This window comes from Bos mutus, chromosome 2 (assembly GCF_027580195.1).
Source record: "Bos mutus isolate GX-2022 chromosome 2, NWIPB_WYAK_1.1, whole genome shotgun sequence".
NCBI lineage: Eukaryota > Metazoa > Chordata > Mammalia > Artiodactyla > Bovidae > Bos > Bos mutus.
The window spans coordinates 97,646,036-97,673,544 of record NC_091618.1 but is presented as its reverse complement, the minus strand read 5'-3'; the positions used below and the strand labels follow the sequence as shown (position 1 = coordinate 97,673,544).

The window sequence follows — 27,509 nt, the reverse complement described above, 5'->3', positions numbered from 1 at the left end:
TTAATGACTAAGCTACTGTAGAGAGTAACAGATTTTCTAAAACACTTTGGAAATTTAGAAAATAAATGGACATGATCTTAAACTACTGCCTTTTGGAGGGTAATTTTTTACTAATCCTATACAAACTAGATGATACTCGTTTTTAGGTTGTTTGCCTGATGATTTTTTAAACTATACTTATAAAAATAATGTTTAAATAACATTTAAAATTTCAGGGGGAAAAGTGATTTAATGGTGAGCTTTTGTTCTCAAGTGAAAATTGCTCAGTTTTTAGAAAAATAAATGTTAAGCTGATTCTATATTGAGTAACAACTATTTGGAAGGATTAAAAAAGCAAATAAGAAATGAGGAAAACCCTTAAGAAGTAAATAATGAAGCAGTTTGCAAATTATAAGTATCTTCAGTTATTCATCTTAGGAGACATTGGATGGTAGACCCACTGGCCAAAATTTTAGGATTATTAAGAGGTAGAGAAAGTCCAGGTGGACTGATGAATGAAATGGTTGTATAGTTTATTTTTTAAAGGGTTAGAGAGAGACCCTAATAACTAAGGATTGAGTTTGTTCAAGTTTTAATCCTGAGATGAAGATTGTAGATCAAATCCCCCCAAAAAATCTACTCATGGTATAGACATCTAGAGGCACACAGGATCCTGGAGAGGAACAGTGTGGCTTTATGAAGCTCAGTATGTCAGACAATTTTAATTTCCTTCCATGTCAGGATGACGAAACATGTAGCTTGGAGGCAAGCAGTAGAAGCCATTTATCTGTCTTTTATTCAAGCTTTCAGTTCTATCATACACGGGATGCCCAGCAGCCAGCTAAGAAAATGTAAGTTGAACATTCTGTTTTTCAAGCTACAAGTCCTAAAGCGTTCCAGGAGAATTTTAAATACAAATATACAGTCTTGAATAGAAGGTTATATATTTTTTAAAGTACTCTACCAGTTAAGAAGAAAAATACTAACTTCTGTTTTGCAGTAAAAAAAAAAAAAAAAAAAAACCACACATTATAATAGAAAGATCTGCACATAGAATGACTTTAGCTTCTTACATTTTTTCAAATGGTTCTGGGTCCCCAGATGTATCTTGGAGGCTGTATTAATGGGCCCCAGCAGGAACCAGATGGCACAATTAAACTAGGAAACTGAGAGAATTTACTGAACTATTTACAAAAGGGTGAGCAGGATTTAGGGAACGACAAAGGTGGTGTAGCCAGAACAGCTGTTAGCACTGGAGTGAGGTGGCTGGAGGGGAGTGATAACCAGAACATCAAGGACAGCACTGTAACTAGGGTCACCCAGAAGGACTGTGGCCTGTGGCAGGGGATGCAGGTATCCTGCCATGACAGCCTGAGGAAGGTGTGCAAACCCACGAATTATGTGCAAACTCAGAGTTACATGTGTGAACATGCCTTTTTCTGTGGAGTTGGTCCATAGATTGCTATCAACGGTCTCCTAAATGAATCCAAATGTTAAGAGCTATGTTTTTAGAAGAAGGATATAAAATTTAAACTCATTTTGTTGTATTTCTGAAGGTGATAGCTTTTAGTCCTTGTTAAGTACCTACATAGTACAGAGCACTTACTAACATTCTGTAACTATTCCATAACTGTGTAAACATAAGACAGGAAAAGTTACTGAGGATATTTTGGACCAAAGACTGAGTTTTACTAAGATTGCATTGTGCGTCAGTTGTCCAGTGTGTTTGGAGTGAAACGTGGAACAGAGGAGGTGAACTGGCTGGTAATGATCTCACACAGAAAATTACGCTGAATAATATACATATGTTATTCTGAAAGGTTGGTCAGGGGATAATATTCAGGCAAAATAAGTTGACAGGCAGTCAGCTATGTATTTGTATTAACTGATCAATTGATCATTTTTTTTGTTTGTTTACGGGGTTATATATACATATATATATATATGTATACACATGTAATTCATATATATGATATATATCTTAGCTGTGGGTGCCATAACAAAATACCAGGGACTGAGTGATTAAATAAATATAACAGAAGTTTATTTTCTCGTAGTTCTGGAAGCTAGGAGTTCCAGATCAAGATTTCAGCTGACTCCATATCAGTTGAGAGCTCTCTTCCCGGCTTGCAGATGGCCATCTTCTCACTGCATCCTCACATGGACCTTTCCCAGTCTATATGTACACAGAGAGAAAGACAGTGAACTCTCTGGTGTCCCTTCTGATAAGGACAATAATTCTATCAGATTAGGGCCCCATCCTGTGACCACACTGAACCTAATTACTTATAGGCCCCATCTCCAAACATAGCCACAATATAGGGTGAGAGCTGCAACATAAGAATTAGGTGAGGGGGACACAAAAATTCAATCGATAGTAATATATATATATATAGAGAGAGAGAGAGAGAGAGAGAGAGAGATAAAATATGTATAATTAATCCACTTTTATTATGTGTTAGGCACTGTGCACATTGCTGGGGATATAAAATGGTTAATACATTGTTTCTTTTTTTTGGTGAGAATGCTAAAAAACTACTCTTTTAGCAAATTTCAAGTATACAATACAATGTTAAACTAGAGTCACCATACTGCATGTCAGATCCTCAAAACTTATTCATTTTAGGACTAGAAATTTGTACCCTTTGACCACTTAGACCAACATCTCCCCTTTTCCTGCTCCAGCTCTTGGTAACCACCATTCTATTCTCTGTTTCTATGAATCTGATTTTTTGGGGGAATTCTACATATAAGCAATACCATACAGTATATGTCTTTCTCTGTCTGGTTTATTTTATTGTATAATGCCCTCCAGTTTCATTCATGTTGTTACAAATGGCAGGATTCCCCCTCTTTTATGGCTAAATAATATTCCATTGTGTGTATATATGTATATATTACACACATATATATAACACATTTTCTTTGTCCATTCATCAGTCAACAGACACACATGCTGTTTCCATAGCTTCGCTAATGTATATAACTATGTGAGATGATGGATATGTTAATTAACTTGACTGTGGTAATCATTTCAGAATGTATGTATTATCAAATCATCATATTGTACACTTGAAAATACTAAAACAAAAGGATCCTGTTCCTGTTGAGGAGTAAGAATCAAGTAAAAGAGCTTGATCTGTATATAACTCTTCCAATGAAGTCATCATCAAAAGACTTCTAGAAGTTCAGCTGGAGGAGTGCCTGCTAGATTCACAGACTATTCGTTCTTTTAAATCAGTGTCTTTTGACCCAGGCTGCATATCATCAGGGGAAATTATTATAATAGGGCTTCCCGATCCCACTCTGAGAGATTCCCCTTTAGCTGGTTTGAGGTGGGGCCCCAAATAGTGTTTTTTGAAGGCTTTTCCGGTACCCCAACGTGCACCAGTGTTGAGAGCCACCTGGAGTAAAGGCATTGACGTACACACCTCTCCCCCTCCCCACCTCCCTCACTCACCACTACACTACACTCTAACTTCTTAGAAGCATGACTAGTTGTTCTTCTGATGATTAGTTCACATTTTATCTTAGAGGCGCTGTAAATTTTTTTTCTTTATGAAGGAACTGCTGGGCAACCCAGAGCCATTTCAGGCCCTACTGTCTGCCACTGCATGGGCTATATGCAACGCATTGTGGTGTTAGATTCAGGCTTTGTTAGTGGTGGCCCTTCCCTTCCCTTTTTCTTTTTTTCCCCCCACTTATGTCTACTTTATACTATCTTGATGTACTTTAATTTTTCCTTATAAATTGTTTCTTATTCTTCTGGGGAAAAAGGAGAGATGTAGATTTATAACAAATGAGTGAACAAAGGAAAAACATACCAAAAATGCAAGGAAACACCCATAAATAGAAATAATCAGAGGAATTTTTGCAAGTCTAACTGTTTCTTGAACTGACTTCTAGGAGGGCAAGACTGAATGAGTGTGCAGGTGAGGTTAGGGGTGAGGTGAAGAGGTGGTTCCTAGACTTAAGGCAGGCATAGCTGAGTAGTGGCTGAATGCCTGCAGTGGATAACACTCCATGGCAGTCAAAGGGTAGAAAGGAAACATGAGCCTCCCAAATGAAGCTGGGCATCCATTCCCCAGGTTCACATAAAAGTACAAGTCTTCTCAAAAAAGCATATAAATGAGAACACATTGGTATCTCTCTAAGGAACTAGGTATGATGAATCAAGGGGAATTAAACTTGGAGACCTTCCTAAAAAGGGTGAATTTGGGGTTTGATTTTGACAGAGGGGAAAGTCACGTGCTATAGGATAAAACAAGAAGTTCTAGACATCACCCCAACTCCACACTGATGATACAGAGAACTTTCCACCTCACAAAGTAGAATGTCATGGGAGGAAGCCAGGGAGAGCTGAGCTGACAAGGGACTGAATAAGGAGAGGATGGGTTTTGCAAAGACTAGAGGCATTTTAGTGAGAGTCTATAAGGGAAATGTTTGCAGAGAATATATCCTTCACTTAAATGAAGCACCTAGAATGAGATACGGAGAAGGCAATGGCACCCCACTCCAGTACTTTTGCCTAGAAAATCCCATGGATGGAGGAGCCTGGTAGGCTGCAGTCCATGGGGTGGCGAAGAGTCGGACATGACTGAGCGACTTCACTTTCACTTTTCACTTTCATGCATTGGAGAAGGAAATGGCAACCCACTCCAGTGTTCTTGCCTGGAGAATCCCAGGGACGGGGGAGCCTGGTGGGCTGCCCATCTATGGGGTCGCACAGAGTCGGACACGACTGAAGTGACTTAGCAGCAGTGTTTGTCCTCATGAATCTTATAGTCTAAACACATTAAAGACCCAAATCTCAACACAACTGCAAGCTGTCATGAATACTTTAAAGAAGCTGTAGAGGGTGCTGTGGGAAGCTATGGGTGAGGCTGGGAGAAATCTGGTTTGAGGACATGGAAGGCTTTTCACTGAAGCACAGTTTGGAAAAATGTCTTAGAATCAATTAATAGGCATGGTGATTGATTGGATGAGGAGGCAGAATCATCAAAAAGGTTTCCTAGATTTCTGGCATGTGTGCACACATATACACACCCTACACAGGAGCTGAGAGGAGGATTAACTGTGAGTATTTAATGCTGTCTCTCTCTGCCCCCATAACCTCCTCTTCTCTCAATAGAAAGGAAAATAAGATTTTCCAGAAACAGACAGATAAAAGTTCAAATTGAAGGCTATGGAGAACACTCTGAAGTACTGTCCACTTTGTCTGAAAAAAAAAAAAAAGAAACATAGTGAAAACCCCACCTAATAACTATAATGTCATTCTACCTTACTTTTAGTTCTAATCATGGTATTTGATGGTCAATTATTGGGACGGCTTTAAAAACACTCCAAGCATAACTGTTACCAAAAATGTTTCCAGACTGATGTTCCTCTCTGGGGATTGTTCATTGTCATTGATTACAGTAGGCAAAAAAATCTCTATCACGGTTGGGATTAAACTTTATTTGAGCCACAACAATATAAATATATGTATACAACATTACATACTATTCAAGATTGTAAGCCATCCTCCACGCATCCTCCATCCATGCCTCCCAGCTCCTAAGTGTATCATCTTTAGAAGAACTGCCCCCTCCAGGCAGCATCAACTCATACAAAGCATGGTGTACCCTCCAAGTGACACCATGCCTGCCAGAGGGTCAAACTGAATAGGCGGGGCAGGGTGCAGGCAAGACCACTTCAAAGTCACACAAAAGGATGACTTTAACATCTTGAACTCAAGTCTAAATTCAGTTGTTATTATTCCTCAGCCTATGAGGTTAATAATGAAATGAAATTTTAAAAATACAGCCCATTTGAAATGCACTTCCTTAAAAGAAAAATTTGTTAGAAAATAGTTTAATCATGTGTGATTTTGGAAGAAAAATGAAGATCTTTCTTTGCATTTCCAAAGGTTTTCATCTGAAAATCAATGTGTGATCTAGAGTTGTTACAGCTTGTGGTAGAATCACAAACATGGGCAAACCTCAGCCTCTAATCCTATTCTGTGGTACAGTAAAATCCTGCAGGGGAAAAAAAAAAAAGAAGTATGGTCCTATTTCCCTATGAGTAGCTTTTTCATAGAGACCAACATTACACTGAGGCTTTTTTTCTGTAAATATTTTGAATGTGCATGATCAATTTCTGTCACTTGTCCAACACCTAGAAGTGCCTGACAACATCCTAACATGAATTTCTGGATTGGTTTCAGAAGCAGAGTGACGGATAACTGAATCTACAAGTGGTTGATCTATTTTGATGTGAACTTAATTAATGCTGCATATGAAACTCCAAATGTCACAATACAGTTTTACAATTTTAATTATTAGACTGACTTAGCTAACTCATTTTAAAACGAAATCTGAACTTAATTTAATGTAAGTTATTAAATTCTTTTCAACAAATTCATTTTTAAGAGAAAGGGTTTTATAAAATCATTCAATTATGATTTTACCATGTGGATGAGAACTATATAAAAATGCCACAAATAATATATGACTTCAACATTATGACTGGAACTGTGAATTTGCAGAGAAGGATTGAGCTGCCCAACTATGATGTCTGGTCACATAATCCAAGCCGCTGTTTAATGAATTTGGAGATTAGGAGCTGAGGCCGTTTCTGGTACTCCACAAGAACATCGTGGGGAGAGTTGATCTGGTCACATTCAAGTCTGTTGAGAAGTGTCACACAGACCACGGCAGCTGGAAACGTAAATGAGACCATTACTGAGCAAATGGGTTTATCTTTCTTATAGAAACATTGACCGGACAGTCCCCATGTCCCTTGCACGTGGGCTTTATGTCGCTTTCCCTGTTGTGTGAAGGCAACCCACTGAACCCTCTAGACTCCTATATTATGATTCATGTTTCTGTGGACTCCCATCAAACACTCCATCTAAATAAATTAATTGAAATAGTTGTCAGTACTCTCCCTTCTCCTTTCCCCTACAACTGGTTAGATTAAGGCTCAGAAAAGCTTTATATTCAAGACAAGAACGAGAAAGGATCTTTGCCATTCAAGATACACAAACCTCCAGCTTTCTGTCCCATTTCCAGTTCTTAGAGCAAACTTTTCTTTCTTGAGGATAACTAGAGAGCTAGCCATTTTTCCTGAGATGACATTTTACTCCTTGATCCAATGTTTGAGTGTGCCTGCTGGGAAGGGAAGTAACCAGAGAAGAGATATGAACACTATCCTCGGGAAATAGCCTTAAAGGCAAGTCCTGACCCTTTTGAAATTTGAGAAAAAAAGTGAAACAATATGCTTCAACATAAGAATCAGCTCCATGAAGTAGCACACTTATTAGCATTTCGTTTCTAAAGAATGATGACAAAATCTTGGGACAGTTGCAAAACTAAGGGGAAAGAACAAGCATCTTTCTTTTCTAAAAAATGGAAGTTTCATTTTTGATAAGTCACCATAAAGGCAACATCTTGGTTTGTTCCATCAAGAACTGGAGAGAAACACTGGGTACCCTACAAATTTTTTATTGCCCGTTTCACATGAAATCTTTGATTTCAAGGAATATCATACACTGAAATCAGTGAGAATCACTTTGAATTGATAGCAGTATCATAATCTCTATGTTCATCTGCATCATTTAAAGAAGGATTTCAGTGGATCTGGGATTAGATGTAGCTACCTTCACAGGCTTTGAGGTCATGAAGATAAAGTTGGGTATGAATGTGATATTTATTTATTGACTTCTCTGCTATCTCAAACTTCTGGATTTGAGAAGGAAAAATGGACTGTAACTATAATAGGCGCTATCTTTTTTGTTTGGTTTAGCTCTTGCTATATGCTGGGTATTTACGATACCATTTTTAGACCTCATTGCTGTGCCATAAGCTAGCTATTATTCTTAGCCTCTTCTGACAAATGATGAAATGAGAAATTAGGGAGGTCAAAAGGCCCAGGAAGACACAGCTAGTAAATAGCCAATCAACTCCCCGCTTCGTAAACTGCTGAGAAGACTCCTTTTCCTCCCATCCCTCCTCTACTGAGCAGGCACATGGCAAACCATAAGGCAGACCTGTCCTGACCTACCAGTCAAATTGACTCTCCTGCTCAGTGACCTGTGAAAAGCAATGAAAATATCCAACTGGAGCCGAGTCAAATATTTCATCACCGAGGACCCTATTTATTCAAAAATCATCCGGTTGTAAAGCAACTTGGCTCAACACGTAAACAAGCAAACTGAAGGGCTAGAAACTTCCTCAGCTTTTCAAGTTAATGATCAGCTAGTCTGTGAAGGCTGACGTGGGCTGGCGGTAACAGGGAAAAGATGAAAGTCCTTCTCTAATCCTTCACTTGGCAGAGGGATAAAAGGAAACTCGTGCTTATCAAGGAGCAAGAGCTGACTTTACTAAATGTCTTCTCTGGTGATTTCATGGGTAGTGCCAAAGAGGGACAAGAACAGGTCACTGTGATCTCAGTGGGGTTTTCTTGATGCTGGCAGACCGATTAACAAGCAGCTTGTAATAATCTTGTCATCTAAAATTACAATTTCCACCAGCAATTAAAAGGGACCAACTTACCCAAAATAATTTTTCAGAATTAAGCCTGACAGTTTTGCTACCATAATCCTCATATTGGGCAGGGAGGATGGCTCCTGTGGAGGGACATTTAGTTACCTAGCTGTCACCAAGGAGGTTGTCAGCTAAGTGACCTCAGGCTGCAATGGGATGGGAACACACCAGTGTCAACATGGAGCTCAATCCACTCAGAGCTGCACCAGGAACTCCCAGTGATTCTCAACTCTTTGATCATTAATTTTTTTCCCCCTGATAAAAGCTGTAACTGGAACCTCTCTTCAAAAAAATATACATGTGCATATACACATAAAATATTGGGTTGGTCAAAATGTTCATTCGGATTTTCCCATATATTATGGGAAAACCTGAACAAACATTTTGGCCAATCTAGTATTTGTATATTGGAGAAGGAAATGGCAACCCACTCCAGAATTCTTGCCTGGAGAATCCTGTAGACAGAGGAGCCTGGTAGGCTGCTGTCCAAGGGGTAGCATAGAGTTAGACATGACAGAAGCAACTTAGCATGCATGCATGCATTGGAGAAGGAAATGGCAACCCACTCCAGTATTCTTGCCGGGAGAATCCCAGGGACAGGGGAGCCTGGTGGGCTGCCATCTATCAGTTCAGTTCAGTTCAGTTCAGTCGCTCAGTCATGTCCGACTCTTTGCGACCCCATGAATCTCAGCATGCCAGGCCTCCCTGTCCATCACCAACTCCCGGAGTTCACTCAGACTCACGTCCATCAAGTCAGTGATGCCATCCAGCCATCTCATCCTCTGTTGTCCCCTTCTCCTCCTGCCCCCAATCTCTCCCAGCATCAGAGTCTTTTCCAATGAGTCAATGCTTCGCATGAGGTGGCCAAAGTACTGGAGTTTCAGCTTTAGCATCAGTCCTTCCAAAGAAATCCTAGGGCTGATCTCCTTCAGAATGGACTGGTTGGATCTCCTTGCAGTCCAAGGGACTCTCAAGAGTCTTCTCCAACACCACAGTTCAAAAGCATCAATTCTTCAGCGCTCAGCCTTCTTCACAGTCCAACTCTCACATCCATACACGACCACAGGAAAAACCATAGCCTTGACTAGACGGACCTTTGTTGGTAAAGTAATGTCTCTGCTTTTCAATATGCTATCTAGGTTGGACATAACTTTCCTTCCAAGGAGTAAGCGTCTTTTAATTTAGGGTAGCACAAAGTCAGACACGACTGAAGCGACTTAGCAGCAGCAACAGCAGACTTACAGAATTAGGAGTGAGGAGTGAAAAAGGACAGTTAAGCTTTATTTTATAAAAAAAAAAAAAATTATCAGTTAAATTATTTGCACATTGATATTTGACAACTATTGCCTTAAAGACTTTAAACTTTATCCCTAATTAAATCAAATGAAAACAAATGTTCATACCTGCACCCTAGCACTTTATATTCCCAAAGAAATTCTGGATTAGAACTAAGATTTAGTATTAACTCTATCAAAAATTGTCCCATATCTTTTATGAAAGTGTTACTAAAGACACCATCAATGTAATACAGCTGATCACTTATGTTTAACATATTTGAATAAAGTTTTATGACAAACTTCAAATGCTTTCTTTTACAAGATAATTAGTGCTGTATTACTCAAAGAGTCTACATTTTCAACTTGGCTTCTAGGAAACTCAGACTATTTATATTTAGTATTGGCCTTTTAGGTAGCTCTTTGCTATTGAGAACATCTCACTCACTCCCTTAACTACATGCCTCTTATTCTCTTTACTTTTGCTTAAATTATTTATACATTCATCTTTTATTGAAAGCTGCTGCTCATGCCTTTTTAAAATATGGGGAAAGTATAGGTAATCTGTCAATAGATAAATATGTTACTCTTTTATACCTTATGGAGTAGTGTAGAAAGTGGGAGCAAAGAGGCAGGAAATATCAGGGCTAGTCCATCATTGTTTTGATCTAGCTGTGCTTCCTTTGACAGGTCACTTTTTACTCTCTGAGTCTTGTTCTCTGAGAAAGGAGCAGGTTGGACCTCAAAGGTCTCACCCAAGCCCACACCCTCAGCATCTGTGTCTCACATTATCTTGGTGTGAGGACCATGCTGTCATCTCCTGGAGATCCAGGTTCAACCTTGGGAACTTGTGCTTCTGTTGGATGCTGGACCTCCATGCAGAGCTGTGTCAGGAGGGGCAGAGGATGGAAGCTGCTGTGCTGGGGTTGGGGGCTCCAGCAGGGAGAATTCCTCACTGGGGTCATAGATGGAGAGAGGCAGGTCACAGGTAATGCTATCACACAAAAAGTTGAATCCATGGATCCAAATCATTCTCTAATGGGTGAGTGTGTTGGTACAAGGCAGGCAGAAGTAGGATAGAGGCAGGAGAGTAGAATTAAAATGAATCAAACAAAATTCTAGACACTGACTTTCATTAAAAATATGTAAAAACCAGCAAAATAAGAAGAAACAATTTAAAAAATTTTTACCTTTATAAGCATAATACATGAATTACTTATATTTATGTCTGATTTCTCAAATACACTGACTTATTTTCTCAGTAAAATAATGTCTATACTTACAACTGAATAAGTATCTATGTGATGCTTTACTTGATTTCAACACTATCTTGATATATGATTAGCCTTCAGGGGCTTTGCTTTCTGAAGTAGCACAACTATCTGCTCACAACATATAAAATAGAAAAATCTGCACTTATTTTTTTGTTTCCTGTGAATAGAGGCTCTGAACCTTGTGTATCCATCGGAGGCTGCCGGGAAGACACAGCAGGGCATGGTGCAAAGGGGCCTCAAGTCAGAGAGAGGTCAATTCCAGTTCCAGTTCAGCTACTTCTTATTTAGTGTGAGAACTTGGGAAAGTTGTTAGCCTCTCTGAGCTACAGTATCTCTCAGCAAATACTGTGAGGGTGAAGAACTGCAATGGGTCACCTTTTGCTTTTGTATAATAATAATTTAAAACCCCAGTTTTCCCATTTTTGAGTTAAGAAATACTCCAGCTCCAGACTGAATATAATCTTTAATCCTTGTTGTAATATCTTGTTTACTCTATCAATGATAATCCTGCAATTCCCAGAGCCCAGTAGCCTTCATTTCTTGGATCAGCAGATGAATATAATATGGAATTAAAGTCAGGATTCTGCTCACTTTCATCAAACTCTAGTAAAGTAATATTATGAAGACTGAATTTATCCCCAAAGTTCCCAGTATATGTCAAAAGAAATAACAGTGAATTCTTCCTTTACCCTAAAGATAAACCACTGTGAGTACTGCCAAAAACTAAAGACAAAGAAGATTTAAGTGAACCTAATCTTGGATAAATACTAGGTTTCATATATTGTCATGCAAGCAAGCATGTGTCAAAAGGCAGCCAGCACTGTCTTTTAAAGATGGATAAAAACTCAACATACTTATCACAAGTTCCCAGTGCAAAAGGAATATCATCTTTAACCAGAATGTTAGGGGTTTTAATTAAAGTAGATTTTGTTTTAAGAGATGGAAAGGTGTGTGCATATTATAGAACCATAGATGAATATATGTATATAGCATTGTACAGTGGGTTTACATGGTTCTGAAGGTTCAGCCTTTCAAGGTAGAGTAATTTGGTGAAGACCACTATTTCCCTCACTTAAATCTTTGTTAAAGCAACAATGGACTCCCACTATTCTTTTTCAGCATAATGAGATCAAGATAACAACAGTGACATAGAGGTGTCCATGGCTCCGTTTCAAGTAGTTTGTCCATCTATCAGATATTAGGAGATATAGAAGTATTATATGAACCTTATAGCAAAAGGATGCTTAACTTTATAACATTTTGCCACTTCCTACTGGGACGAGTATGAGGCATTCCAGAGTCCTTTAGATAATCCCAAGCCATAAATGTAGCTGAATAACAAGAAACCAGTTGAGTTTGTTATAGCTATCTTCTATGGTCTATAGAAGTTGAGTAGTCATTCTTTTTATTCATTTAGCAAATATTTATTGAAGGACCATATACAGATATTATTCTAAGTGCTAAAGATATAGCAAGAAAATTACAAACAGCATTCCTGTTCTTGTACTTATGTTGTAATGGAGAGAGATGCTAAATATATATCTTCATGTATTAATACATGCAAAATTATATGTAAGTTAATATATAAAGAAATAAGAAATGTAGCTTGGTATAGTAGTAAATACAATACAGAGAAATGAGGTAGAAAAAGTGAATGAGTGGGTAAGTAGAATGAATGGGAGTGAGTAGTTTAGGCAGTCACGCAAAATGTCCCTGATGAAGTGAGAATTATGTCCCTTAATGTAAGTGAGACCTTACATGAATCGTAAAGATAAGAAGTGCTAGTCCATGGGGTCCCAGGACCTCCTTGTCCTGGTGAATGCAGAAAGATCTGTTTTTGAACTAGTCCATACTCAATGAGTGACTCCTCTGAGAACAATGATCCTCTAAAAGACTCTTGTTTAAATAAAATATTATTTATAAGCTGAAACCATTAGGCATCATTGCCTTAGTATGAAGCCAGTCATCTGGTACTACTAAAGGGACATAAAAGGCCATTCAGTTCAGTTCAGTTCAGTTCAGTCGCTCAGTCGTGTCTGACTCTTTGCGACCCCATGAATCACAGCACGCCAGGCCCCTCTGTCCATCACCAAATCCAGGAGTTCACCCAGACTCATGTCCGTTGAGTCGGTGATGCCATTAGAGAAGGCCATTTGGAGACACATGGGGAATGGGTCTTTGCTGACAGTGGGAGCAAGATGGAGGGGGAGGGGGAATAGGCCTGGGAGTCTTGAGCTTTTGGTGCCAAATGAAACATATTTTCCAGTGTTGCTTACCATTGGTAAATAACCTCCCTGATAAGTATGTTAAAGCAGCCATTTGTGAAGGCTCTCACAACCCTTCCCCAAATGAAGCTCTTCCAGCTCATACAGAGCTTTCCCAAGCTTCACCGCATTCGGAGTAGAATATAATGAAGTGGGGATGAAAGATGGGAACGTGGCAGAATCATATGCATGGGGTTTTGGTCTGTGTCCTTGGTGGTTGACCTTCCAGGGGCTGATCTTCCTGTACCAAGAATTCATCTTTGGAAACAGTGGTGTCTGAGGGAGATAAAGAGTCCCTGTCACCAAGAAGAAATTTGGACAGAAATTCTCCCAAGAACTACAGAATTACATACTTACAGATATAACCTTTAGTGTGAATGTTGGCAGCCCAGAAGGGATCTGCTCAAGGAAAAGTCTGCATCATTGGCCTGGAAGACAGCTATTGGCAGGCTGAAGTCATCTACCAACAGCTTCAATAGCAACAGAAAAGGGAAAACACAGCAGAGGGCAGGAACTAGAGCAAGCTAGAGAGGAAAGAGCCTAGGAGGGGACCTGCAGGTGGCAGAGAGAGCAAGGTCACAAGGACCTGTGGCAAGGGCAAAAACTCTCTCATAACAGAGTAACTTCTCTGAAGTTTTGGCAACATTTCAAAGAAAGACTTGGGTCCAGTGTTCACAAGCCTAGAACTCTCTCTGACTGCCTCTTAAGAAAGAACTGATGGTGATCGCCAAACTTACATCAGGGCAGCAGTTTGTGACCTGGCGTGTTGTGTTTGACTACACTGGTTATCAAAATTTCCTCCATTTGCATATTAGAGGGAGTCATGACTCAGGTGACCACTTGCTAGTTCCATAATAAAGAGATGTGAGGAAACATTTCCTGGAGCAGATATCATCTGAATCCAGGTGTTCCTGCAGTTCATGTGCTGGTTGGGCTGCTGCTCAGGGAAGGGCGAGTTGCTCCCGGCTAGGCCTCCCACCTTCACTGACTCGTGGCAGAAAAGCAGGTGTTATTGCTTCCCTGAAAGCGGGTATTAATGATGGCCTTCTAAAGAGGACAAGGATGCAATTGCATCCTTCACTCGTATGTTTCAAGGATTTGTGTGTGCATTCACTCTGTGATGAGAGTAATGGTTCTACAATTAATCTCTTCTTGTGACCTACAACTTCTTTCTAAGATGTGCTTAGAAATGTTGCCACATACATTTTGTTTGTAGCTTTGTGTATTAAAATTAGGTGACAATAAGAATAAATACTAGAATTAAAATTCTACTTGTGAAATCATTATCGGGCTATAATTCTTTGCTTCTTTGAAGATTTCTTCTTTGGTTCTGGGACACTAGACTCTCCAAGTGCTCTGCCAATTGCACTGACCCCTCCTCCTTAGTTTCTGCTAGACCTCCTCACCTGCCCTAACTTTTTCATCTGTTTCTACATTGATTTGCTTTGTCATCTCATTCATTGCAGGACTTTAAATGCTACCTACATGTTGTCAACTTACAACTTTCTTTACTTTTCCAGTCAAAACTTCACACCTAAACTCAAGATTGATAAACCCACCTGCTTATTTAACCTCTATTTGACATCTACTACAGTACCCCCAGGACTTCCTCGATAGCTCAGTTGGTAAAGAATCTGCCTGCAATGCAGGAGACCCTGGTTCAATTCCTGGGTCAGGAAGATCCACTGGAGAAGGGATAGGCTACTCACTCCAGTATTCCTGGGCTTCCCTTGTGGCTCAGCTGGTAAGGAATCTGCCTGCAATGTGGGAGACCTTGGTTTGATCCCTGGGTTGGGAAGATCCCCTGGAGAAGGGAAAGGCTACCCATTCCAGTATTCTGGCCTGGAGAATTCCATGGACTGTATAGTCCAGGGGGTCACAAAGAGTCGGACATGACTGAGCAACTTTCACTTTCACAGTACCCCCAAAGCCCCACCGAATTTTCTCTGTCTCAACTGTGATAACTCCATCCTTCCAGCTGTTCAGGCCCAAAGCCCGGGAGTTGATCTTCACTCTTGTGTTTCTCTCCAAATTCACATCACATTGTCAACAAATCTTGTTGCGTTTGCTTCTAACATGATTGCTTCCCACTTTCTTTTTTTTTTTTCTTAATTTTATTTTATTTTTAAACTTTACATAATTGTATTAGTTTTGCCAAATATCAAAATGAATCCGCCACAGGTGTACATGTGTTGTTCATATCTCCCTAGACTATGGGATCAGCCCTCCTTTCTCCCTGCTTCTGCCATGGACCCCAGTAGGCTCTTCCCAGATCAGCAGCCAGTGTGCTGCTGTTCAAAGGCAAGCCAGATCCCATCACTTTTCCATTCAAAGGCCTCCAATGGCTTCTCATGTTGCTCAGAGTGAAAGTCACAGTTCTCACGGGGACCACACAGTCCTCACTCACTCCATCTCCTACCCTCTCCACTGCTGTCACTGCCCTCCAGACACACTGGTCTCCCTGTGTGTCCAGCACACTCTGAATGCTCCTGCTTGGCAGTCTTAGATTTGCATTTCCCAGACTGCTTTGCCCAGACACCCATGTGGCATTTTCCTAAATGGCACCTTCTCCGTGCACCCTTCCCTATTTTAATTTATGGTTTTCCTCCCTACCTTGGTTGTCCCTGTGCCCTTTCCCTGCCTTATTTTTTCACCATCATGCTCCTCAGCATCTAACACACTACTATATTGTTATAGATAACTCTTTGTTGTTATTTCTCTCCTCTCTAGAACTCCTCAAGGGCAGAGAGTCTGTGTCATCCTCTGCTGTGTCCACACTGCCTGGGTCCTCAGGAAACTAGCTGATGCATAGGAGAAAGTTCTTCTCTCTTTAGGAAGACAATGATTGAGACAAATCTTATCAGCCAAAAATCTGATTAAAAAACCAGGCTTCTTGTATTGTGCCATGCACTCAGTAGGCATGCTCTAAAACACATTTGAATAGATGACATTTTTTATGGACTCTTATGAAAAAAGATAATTGCCATGTGAAAAACAAAACTAGGCATTTAAAAAAAAAGTTGCTCCAATGTTTTCTTGAACATCATTATTCATATTTGGGGACTGCTTGCCACTCAAAAATATTATTTTAGATGATGATATTTAGCTTTAGATCTGAGGCTTTCATAGCCAAGTTAATATATAATATTTAACTAACTTTGCAGCTTTACCTTTTCGATCAGTTAAGCTTGATTTTTTTAATCTAGAAGATGAGTATGAAAATAATTTAAAATCAAAAAGAATAGTTATATTGATTAATTCTTGTGAAAATTATGTTTTACTACAATAGGTTTTCTTGGTATTGGTTAAAGGTTAGTGGTTCTATCGGAATAATTTCACCCAAAATAAAAATGCATGCCACATCCATATTTGGCTTCATAATGCCATTCTCCACCCAAAGAAGCAGAGCTTCTTGGAGAAATGGATGATTTCAAACCTGATGCAAGTGATGCCTAAGCGCTAAGAGGATTATGTCAAAAAAGGATGCTAGAAGAGACTCTTCCTAGCCAATTTTGGGATAATTTGAGTATCAAAAAGAATAATGACAGAAGCCGTATATACAAACTGCTTTGACCAAAATCAGCAAAACAATAACTCCCTGTCACCAAAGAGAGAGAGAGAGAGAGAGGAGTGTGAGAAAGAAAGCCTCTTTTTAAAAAATACCAGCTAATATATGTAGGAGGAATGATGGAATTAGAAAATCAAAATTATCAAAATGCCAAATTATCATCCCCAAGGTTACTTGTTACTTACAAAGAGAAAGCATTAATTTTTCAATGGAGAGAGATGGATGTTACCACCTGAACCAAGTGATGCAAAATTACTGATAGTGGAATATCTTCACCTTACCTTTCTCTGATATGGAACAAGAAAAACTAATGTACATAGCTTACATTACTATGAAATCTTCTTGCCACATAGCTGACTCTAATCAAGCCCCTAGATTTTGCTTCTGCTTTACAGGAAATATTCAGTATAAATGCACAAGCAAAACCTTGAAATGATCATGGGTGTGCTACAGGATAGCAGCCTGGACTTTTCAAAAAAATCACAATCCCAGGGAAAAAAGAAAAGTAGAGAGACTATTCTAGTTGTAAAAATATAGAGATACAATAACCAAGCAATACAACATATAAAGTTAATTCAATACTGGATTAAAGTACTCTTCAAAGATATTCTTAGGACAATCATAAAATTTAAATATGGAATGGATGTTAAATGATGTTATGAAATGATTTTTACTTTTCTTAGCTTTTCTTGTTTGATAATTATATTATGGACATTAGGAGAACATCCTTATTCTTAGGAAATGATGCTGAGGTACAAAAGTTAAGTGGCATGATATTTGTAATTTATTTATAATGATTCAGAAGAAAAAACCAAATAGATGTGTGTGTATATATATATATATATGCATACACACATATATACATACACACACGTACATATATATTTAGATATATATGCACAAACATGAAAATACTAAAAACTTGAATTTTAGTAAAGGGTACCTAAGTATTATACTATTCTTTTAATTTTTCTGTATTCTTGATTTCTTTTCAAAATAAAAGGGTGGGAAAAGCAAAAATGCATGTAAATTAACTCTAAAAACACACTGCTCCACTGATGTTTTGTCCTTTGATGGACTGTTTTAGGGATATGTTATTTGTGTTATGTCTCAGTAAATTCAATTGTAGTAGAAAACAGCAGTCACTATTAGGATGAAGAAAACTGAACCAGCTGTCAAGTCTTGGCGACATAACCCACTATCTAGTGATGGTGGGCAACTCACTTCTGACCCTTAAGGTTTCGTTGCCTCATTTGCAAAATAGGAATAATGTCCTGCCCACTCACAAGATACTAAGACCTAATCGTGCTTTCAACCCAAAGTAATATATAGCTGAATTCCTTTTTCTTCTCCTGAAGTGTGAAAATAACTTCATGAAAGAAGATAATTTGACCCTAGGCATTCATGAATGTCTTACCTTTTAGACCACAAAGTCTACACATGGCTGCAAACACTGTAGATTCCATTTCGATATTTCTGATGCCGGCATTATATGCTCTCTTCAAGTAATCTAAACCCTTTTCTCTGGAAAAAGAGCACAGTGCTCCATCGAGTCGACCCTGGCCTGAAAGAGAATGGAGAATGTTTAGCGACTTGATGTCCTCTACGGTCGCTGTGGCATCACTAAGAGGCTTGCTGTCAGACCAAGTGCTCTGTGGCTAACTCAGATAAGATAAATCTAGCCATCTGAATCATCCTACCAGAGGACATGAGGCAAGATTGTGCCTAGCTCAAGCATCTCACATAGAGTGGGGTCTCCATGGCACTGAGCTCCCCAACTCTGGGGCAAGTAACCACTGAGTGGCCTCAGCAACCAGCACTGTGCCCAGGGATAGCAGGATCTGAGGGTTGCTGGATGATCTGCCCTTTGAGGAAAATCTCAAGTTGCTCCTGTGACTGGCAGATGGCCCAGAAACAGTTGCTGCGGAAGAATATAATGCTCCAAGCCCCAGTGATGATCCTAAGCTATTCGAGGACTGGGAGGGTGGTTTGGATATTGCAGTTCCATCTGACCATCATGACCACGGTAGGTACATACAGACAGTTGATTTGTCAACCCTGTTCCCTGCCACACACCTCAGGCTGCACGCCAGCCTTTTGTGATCATGTTTTTCCCTTTTAGGATGCTCTCAGTGTTTATTTAGCACTTTTTCCACCTGCACCTATTAGTGGGGCCAGAGAAAAGGCAGATGCTATGACTCCACTGTGCATGCGCTGGGGACAGACTTCACCGGGTCCTACCTCCAAGGGTGTCCTGTTGAAGCAGGGAGGCCAGTATACACTGTTATCCATATTGCACAATTCTCTTTTTTTGTCTCCCTTTCCTCTCCTTTTCCCTTTTCCTTTATCTTTCATGCTACTTCTACTCTGCCTACTTCTCCTGCACTCCTTGTAGCTGCCTGCTAACACCACTAATGAACCAATCTAAACTCGGACGTCCCACAAGTCAAGCAGGTAATGTCAATGAGGTGTGCCTGGTGGGGAGGGAGCAGCCTCACCTCACCTTCAATGAATGCAGCCCCAGATGTGACTTGCCAGGGCGGCCATGCATAAATTATTTTATATTTTTAATATTATGCTATTATGTTATTTCAAGAAGCCCTAAATCTGTATATTTTTCATATGAAAAATCCAGAACGTATAAATGTTGGCAAAACAATTCACACTTTAAAAATACTGTGCAGCCCAAAGAAACATTGACTCCTACCTGTGCTCTTTGCAAGCTCTGGCTTAAACTCATTGGTGACCCTCCTAATGAAGGGACCAGTGGCCTGAGATGGAGTCTTTACCCTATCAGACCCAAAGCACCTCCTATTTTATAACACATATGTTGTGACAACACGTTTGCTAACCTGAAGTAACCTGTATAGATAATATAATGTATCTTCATACATAATTATTTATAATTCAATGTAATACTTTAAGTTTGATCCAAAGGGAAAAGAAAAATAATTTAAAGTGAAGTAATATGTGGTTTAATGAACATACTCAGACACAGCTATACTACAAGATTTCTAGAATGCCCTCCAAGGAATGGTACCAGCCCTGGTTAGATTTTTCTTGTGGAATGAGCAGGGTCTGTCCCGGAACGCTTTTTCTCCTGGCCCCCCACCCCTGTAGCAAGAACTGCTACTCAGAAGTCACCTTCAATTTGTCCCTAAACTTGATTTGAGGACATTTTACTCATGGCTGAGAGAGAAGAGAACTGATCTGAGACTATTCCATCCCTTCAAGATTTCCTCCTCCAAGTATTTCTCCTGATTTCCTGGTTCCCGCTCTTTAATAGGCACCTGCTTCTTTTCAAGGTACAGGTGAATGTACCTCAAAATGGCAGAAGCATAGACGTTTATCCCCTTTCTCCAGTTTAAATTAAAGGTATAAACAGAGATAAGATTTTGCTAACATCACTAATTGCATAGAGTATCCAATTTGTTCTTGGAGGATTAAACTCACTCTCAAAATAAATTCATTGTGTGTATGTCTCTTCTGCTTATTATGTCCTTACATTTCTTTACTTTAGTAAGTTGAAAAGGCTGTTTCAGTGCCTTTTTAAATCCCCAACTATTAATTCTCTATGGTGAAGTTTTTAATATTAATTATAGGTTTGAATAACAAAATATTGCTGGTAATTTTCTGCTGCTTTCACAGTTTATAAATTCTTCTCACCTTCATAAAAATCATAAGTACACATCGTATGTCCAATGAGGGTTGGGAAGTTGGAAATTTCTTTGCTACAGTTGAATATTTCCTCAGCCAGTTCTTTGTCAAGTTCAGTACTTCTGGTGACAATGTTGTCCAAGATTACCTGTTCAAACCGGGGCTTAAAGAAGGAGTCTACAGCTTCATCTGTTATTACAACAGATCCCGGTGCAATCCCTGCAGTGTGGGAATAAATAGGTGGTTACAGAAGAATGTCACTTAGAGTTGACTTGTGACACATAGTATATAATATAATCTCTTCTTCCAGCATTAATTAATGCTAGTTGCTAATGATTCTGTGGACTTTCAAGTTTTAAATTATTTTCTTTTCCAAATGCAATTAATAGTAACATTCCAAACAGGCATTTACATTTGCTGTCTTTCCAGAGTCACATTTACAATGTGACGGGGTTTAGATTTCAAGATAAACATGACTCTTGGGCATGCAAATTAGTATTGGCCTTCGGGCTCAAATTTGAATAAATTAGGTCAGGAATAAACTAAGTGAGACTGCCAGCAAGTAGCCTTCATAAAGTGATGTGACTACTTGATATTTAATCTTCTCTGCAACTCTTTGATTACTATAATTTCTTTGCATCACTGTCCTCTCTTCCATTTGATCTTCGTCACATCCATTCCCTCCTCCCCTCTCCTACGCCATGTAAATTAGGCCTCTTGTCTGACCTTCCATTGCTACAAAGTCTGGTTTGCTCTTGGGACTCAGGAACTCAAGTCTCTGGGACTTGAGAAACCATTTTCTGACAACTGTTATTCCCCTGGCCTGATTCGCTCTCTCATCCTCCCCCATGCACTTTCATCAGACTAACTCCAACCCATTTTTCAAGTGTCAGTTTAAATCACTTCCTTCAAAAGATCTGAATCCACAGTGGGGTATGGGGAGGTCTAAAAGGTCACACAGATAGATTACATTCAATTTCCCCAGGATGGCTTTCCATGGTGGCTCAGATGGTAAAGAATCCACCTACAATGCAGGAGACCTGGGTTCAATCCTTGAGTTGGGAAGAATCCCTGGAGAAGGAAATGGCAAACCCACTCCAGTATTCTTGCCTGGGAAATCCCATGGACAGAGGAGCCTAGCAGGCTATAGTCCACGGGGTCACAGACAGTTGGCCGTGACTGAGTGACCACACTTTCTTCACTAGATTCTCTCTGTCCTAAGATTCATTACACTTTTCATAATTCTTCATTTGTTTGTCTGTTATCCTGATAAAACATAGGCTCTATAAAGAGGCAAGAGCAGTATTTGTCCTCTGTTTTCTCCTTGGTAGTATTATGCCTATCACATTATAGGTTTTGTTGTTATTCAGTCACTAAGAATCCAACTCTTTGTAACCCTATGGACTGCAGTACACCAGGCTCCTCTGTCCTTCACTAAGATCCATAATTTGCTCAAATTCATGTCCATTGAGTTGATGATGCAATCTAACCATCTCATCCTCTGCCACCCCTTTCTCCTTTTGGCTTCAATCTTTCTGAGCATCAGGGACTTTTCCAATGAGTCAACTCTTCAAATCAGGTGGCCAAAGTACTGAAGCTTCGGTTTCAGCAGCAGTCCTTCCAATGAATATTCAGAATTGATTTCCTTTAGGATTGACTGGTTTGATCTCCTTGCAGTTCAAGTGACTCTCAAGAGTCTTCACCAGCACCACAATTTTTTTTTTAAGCCCAGGTCTTTATTTTTACATCCATCAGGCCATGAATCCATAGAGAATGGGCTCCAGTAGTTCGGGTTCCTTTCCATTGGTCCTCACGAAGTGTACTTCTCTGGGTAGGGCAGGCTGGCACTTCAGTTGAACCCAAGTTCCTTTCTCTTTGGCTTCCTTCTTTTTCTGATCATTTTCCTTCACACATTTCAGGAAGCTATCTCAGCTCTTCGGTTGCTTAATATGCTCTGCTGCTGCTGCTAAGTCGCTTCAGTCGTGTCCGACTCTGTGCGACCCCATAGACGGCAGCCCACCAGGTTCCCCCATCCCTAGGATTCTCCAGGCAAGAATACTGGAGTGGGTTGCCATTTCCTTCTCCAGTGCATGAAAGTGAAAAGTGAAAGGGAAGTCGCTCAGTCGTGTCCGACTCTTAGCGACCCCATGGACTGCAGCCCACCAGGCTCCTCCGTCCATGGGATTTTCCAGGCAAGAGTACTGGAGTGGGTTGCCACTGCCTTATGCACATTAATTCTCTTGGCAAGAATCTTTCCCTTAACTTGTTTGTTTACAATGATGCCAACATAATGCTGGGTAAAATTGTAGACTCTCCCAGTTTTTCCATGGTAACATTTGTGGGGCATTCCTTTTTCAACAGTACCCATTCCCTTGATATCCACGATATCATCCTTCTTGTAGATTTGTATGTATGTGGCCAAAGGAACAACTCCATGTTTTCTGAAAGGCCTAGGGAACATGTAGTGGGTGCCCCTCCTCTTTGCCTTTGTGTTGGTTATTTTTGTGATTTACTGGAAGGTGGCAGTTCCAGCCGAAAGGGCAGCACCACAATTTGAAAGCTTCAGTTATGGCGCTCAACCTTCTTTATGGTCCAACTCCCACATCCATACACGACTACTGGAAAAACCATAGCTTTGACTATATGAACCTTTGTTGGCAAAGTGATGTCTCTCTGCTTTTTAATATACTGTCTAGGTTTGTCACAGCTTTCTTTCCAGGGAGCAAGTGTCTTTTTATTTCATGGCTGCAGTCACTATATACAGTGATTTTGGAGCCCAAGAAAATAAAATCTGACACTGTTTCCAGTTTTCCCCCTTCTATTTGCCATGAAGTGATGGGATCGGATCCCATGATCTTAATTTTCTGAATGTTGAGTTTCAAGCCAGCTTTTCCACTCTCTTCTTTCACTCTCATCAAGAGGCTCTTTAGTTCCTCTTCATTTTCTGCCTTTAGAGTGGTATCATCTGCATATCTGAGGTTATTGATATTTCTCCTGGCAATCTTGATTATAGCTGGTGATCCATCCAACCCACTGTTTTGTATGATATACTCTGCATAACGGTTAAAGAAGCAAGGTGACAATATATAGCCTTGTCATACTGCTTTCATAATTTGGAACCAGTCTTTTGTTTTATGTCCAGTTCTAACTGTTGTTTCTTGACCCCCATACAGATTTCTCAAGAGACAGGTAAAGTGGTCTGGTACTCCTATCTTTTTAAGAGTTTTCCAAGTTTGGTGTGATCCACACAGTCAAAGGCTTTAGTGGAGTCAATAAAGCAGAGGTAGATGTTTTTCTGGAACTATCTTGCTTTCTCCATGATCCAGTGAATGTTGGCAAGTTGATCTTTGGTTCCTCTGCCTCTTCAAAACCCAGCTGGTAAACCTGGAAGTTCTCAGTTCACCTACTGCTGAAACCAACTTGAAGGATTTGGAGTATAACCTTGCTAGCATGTGAAATGAACTCAATTGTATGGTGATTTGAACATTCCTTTAGTATTGCTCTTCTTTCAAATTGGAAGGAAAACTGACATTTTCTAGTCCTGTGGCCACTGCTAAGTTTTCCAAATTTGCTGACATGTTGAGTGCAGCACTTTAACAGCATCATCGTTTAGGATTTTAAATAGCTCAGCAGGAATTCTGTCACCTTCACTAGCTTTGTTCATAGTGATGCTTCCTAAGGCCCATTTGACTTCACATTCCTAGATGTTCGGCTCTAGGTGAATAACCACACCATCATGATTATCTAGGTCAGTAAGACCTTTTTGTATAGTTCTTCTGTATATTTTTGCCACTTCTTCTTAATCTCTTCTGCTTCTGTTAGGTCCTTACCATTTCTGTCTTTTATCATAGTGGTTCAGTTGATAAAGAGTCTGCCTGCAATGCAGGAGACCCAGGTTCGATCCCTGGGTCAGGAAGATCCTCTGGAGAAGGGAATGACAACCCACTCCAGTATTTTTACCTGGAGAGTTCCATAGACAGAGGAGCCTAGCAGACTGTAGTCCAAGGGGTCACTAAGAGTCAGACACAACTGAGCGACTTTCACTTTCACTTTTCATCCTTGCATGAAATGTTCCCTTGATATCTCCAATTTTCTTGAAGAGATCCTAGTTGATCTCCCTACTTTTTTCAATTTAAGCCTGAATTTTGCAATAAGGAACTGGTGATCTGAGCCACAGTCAGCTCCAGGTCATGTTTTTGCTAACTGTATAGAGCTTCTCTGTCTTTGGCTGCAAAGAACATAATCAATCTGATTTCAGTATTGACCATCTTGTGATGTCCATGTGTAGAGCTGTCTCTTGGGTTATTGGAAAAGGATATTTGCTGTGACCAGCATCTTCTTGTGAAAAAACTCTGTTAGCATTTACCCTGCTTCATTTTGTACCCCAAGACCAAACTTGCCTGTTATTCTGGGTATCTCTTGATTTCCTACCTTTTCATTCAATTCCCCTATGATGAAAAAGGCATCTTTTTTTGGTGTTAGTTCTAAAAGGTCTTGCAGGTCTTCATAGTATCAATCAACTCCAGCTTCTTTGGCATCAGTGGTTGGGGCATAGACTTGGATTACTGTGATATTGAATGGTTTGCCTAGAAATGAATCAAAATCATTCTTTTGTTTTTGAAGCTGCACACAGGTACTGCCTTTGGGACTCTTATTGCCTATGAGGGCTACTCTCTTTCTTCTAAGGGATTTTTGCACTCAGTAGTAGATATAACGGTCACCTGAATTAAATTCGACCTTTCTGTTCCATTATAGTTCACTGATTCCTAAGATGTCGATGTTCAATCTTGCCATCTCCTGCTTGAACACCTCCAGTTTACCTAGATTTTTAGACCTAACATTCCAGGTTCCTATGCAATATTATTATTCACAGCATGGAACTTCACTTTCACCACCAGATATATCCACAACTGGGTGTCATTTCCGCTTTGGCCCAGCCACCTAATTCTTCCTGGAACTAATAGTAGTTGCCCCCTGCTCTTCCCCAGTAGCATTTTGGACACCTTCTGAACTGGAGGGCTCATCTTCTGGTGTCATATCTTTTTGCTTTTCTTTTTGCTTTTTCATATTGTTCATGGCGTTCTCGTGGCAAGAATACTGGAGTGGGTTGCCATTTCTTCCTCTAGTGTACCACGTTTTGTCAGAACTCTTCACTATGACCTGTCCATCTTGGGTGGCCTTGCATGGAATGGCTTATAGCTTCATTGAGTTATGCAAGCCCTTTTGCCACAACAAAGCTGTGATCCATGACACATTATAAGTACTCAGTAAAAACTCATTGAATGAGTGAAACGTTTCCATAGAGATGCCATAGACAGAGATCTGCAAACTACAACTCATGGGCCAGATCCAGTCCATCTTTGTAAATAGAGTTTTATTGAAACACAGCCACATTCACTCATTTGCATATTTTTAATGATTGTTTCCACACTAATGGCAGAGTTCAGATGTTGCAACAGAAACAGTATGGCTTGCAAATCCTAAAATATTGATTATGTGACTTAGTGTAGAAAAAAATTACAAACCCTTACCATAGTGCCTAGCCATATCCTTCTGGGTTCTTAATAAATTCAAACATTGTCAACATGTGGTTAATTTAGAAAATCCAGGTAGAGACCCAAAGTAGACTATGATGATAGAACCTTGGTAGGTCAAATACTTTTTAAATAAATCAAAAAAGTAGCTTCTTGAATTATTTACAATGTCCTAAAGACAAGAAAGTGACTGAGAAGGAAACTGAAAATGTGGACATCAATAATGAAATTATTCACATGCCATCCTAATATTTAGATGCATTGGAACATTTATGTCCCAGTTAAAGGCTAATGTACTATTTACTATTTATTCAAGTACTTGATCATCATCAAGTTTTGTTGGCTCATTTAAAGAATGGAAACATAAATTGGGGGAGAAACAAGTTACACCTTCTTCATCTCCAAATCAATGTTTCATAAGACAAAACAAACAAACACATCTTACCAATAAGCTAAGAATTCTTAGTGACACCAGAACTTCAAAATGATAGATATCCACAAGAGCACATTGCTTTAATTTCCCACAATCCATAGCCCTTCATTGTGCTGCAAGGGATGTATGTATCATGAAGCAAGACACCTAGAGTCCATGACCATAAGCTGGATGGTCAGTAGGGTACCTGGCCCACACTGGACACTTGCCAATATCACAGGGAAACCTCAGTGCTCAGGATGGTACACTGCATGGGCACGTGCTGCACAGACAGATCCTTGTATCCCACAACTCAAGAATTCTGAGCACTTTTTATAACAACATTATCCATTTCATCCCCAAATGCCTCATTTCCTACCATTGCCTATTTGGCATAACATTGGCTAAATAACCATCCAGAAGGATGCCTGATCTAACAATGATTGCTAACATTCTCCTTCTCTTTCCAAATGAACATCCATAGATGTCCTTTAATCCACCTGTGAGGGTCTTGGATGGACTTTATTCCTGTACAATAGCTGTGGAAAGGACATGATTTTTTTTTAAACATGTTGGTTTCCAGTGAAGCACAACTTAGCCACCTGTGTAATTGTAAGACCAAATTTTTGTTAATAATTCCCAGCTTAAAAAAAAAAAATTCCCATTCAGTCCTGTCACTCTGTCAACCCAAGCTTTTCAGGTACAATGCCCTGCTCTGTTTGCATTTCTTGACATAGTAGAATCATCCTCTCACAAGATCTGCTCCTGAGGAAACGGTTGAAAACGAAGGTCTCCTCAGAACTTTACCTGAACCCAGGGTAGATATATTAACAAGGCTCCTGACCAGTTGCCTGGCCGGCCGAGGAGTAAGGGAGGAGGCGAGGTGCTGAGAAAAACTTTGGAAGCGTCACCCAACTCTTCCCTAACAGCCTGGCCTGATGTCTTCTGGTATGTCCATGTAGAAAAGACCCAGACCAAGCCAAGTAAAGGGTAGTCACTGATGTGAGCTAAAAGCAATGTTT

At 39.8% G+C, this 27,509-nt stretch overlaps 1 protein-coding gene and 1 pseudogene across 1 annotated transcript in view; both read right to left on the bottom strand.

The window, feature by feature from the left end:
* Nucleotides 1-5,651: 5,651 nt before the first annotated feature.
* The window catches only part of UPP2 (uridine phosphorylase 2), a 36,541-nt gene continuing 14,683 nt past the window's right edge, over nucleotides 5,652-27,509 (bottom strand). The window contains exons 5-7 of the mRNA XM_005906373.3: nucleotides 20,551-20,760; nucleotides 18,302-18,448; nucleotides 5,652-6,677 (exon numbers count right to left, since the gene is read on the bottom strand). Coding sequence (XP_005906435.1) covers nucleotides 6,526-6,677; nucleotides 18,302-18,448; nucleotides 20,551-20,760 — 509 coding nt within the window. The 3' untranslated portion in view covers nucleotides 5,652-6,525. The remainder of the gene's footprint in view (nucleotides 6,678-18,301; nucleotides 18,449-20,550; nucleotides 20,761-27,509) is intronic.
* LOC106701352 (large ribosomal subunit protein eL21-like) lies at nucleotides 22,293-23,038 on the bottom strand (annotated as a pseudogene).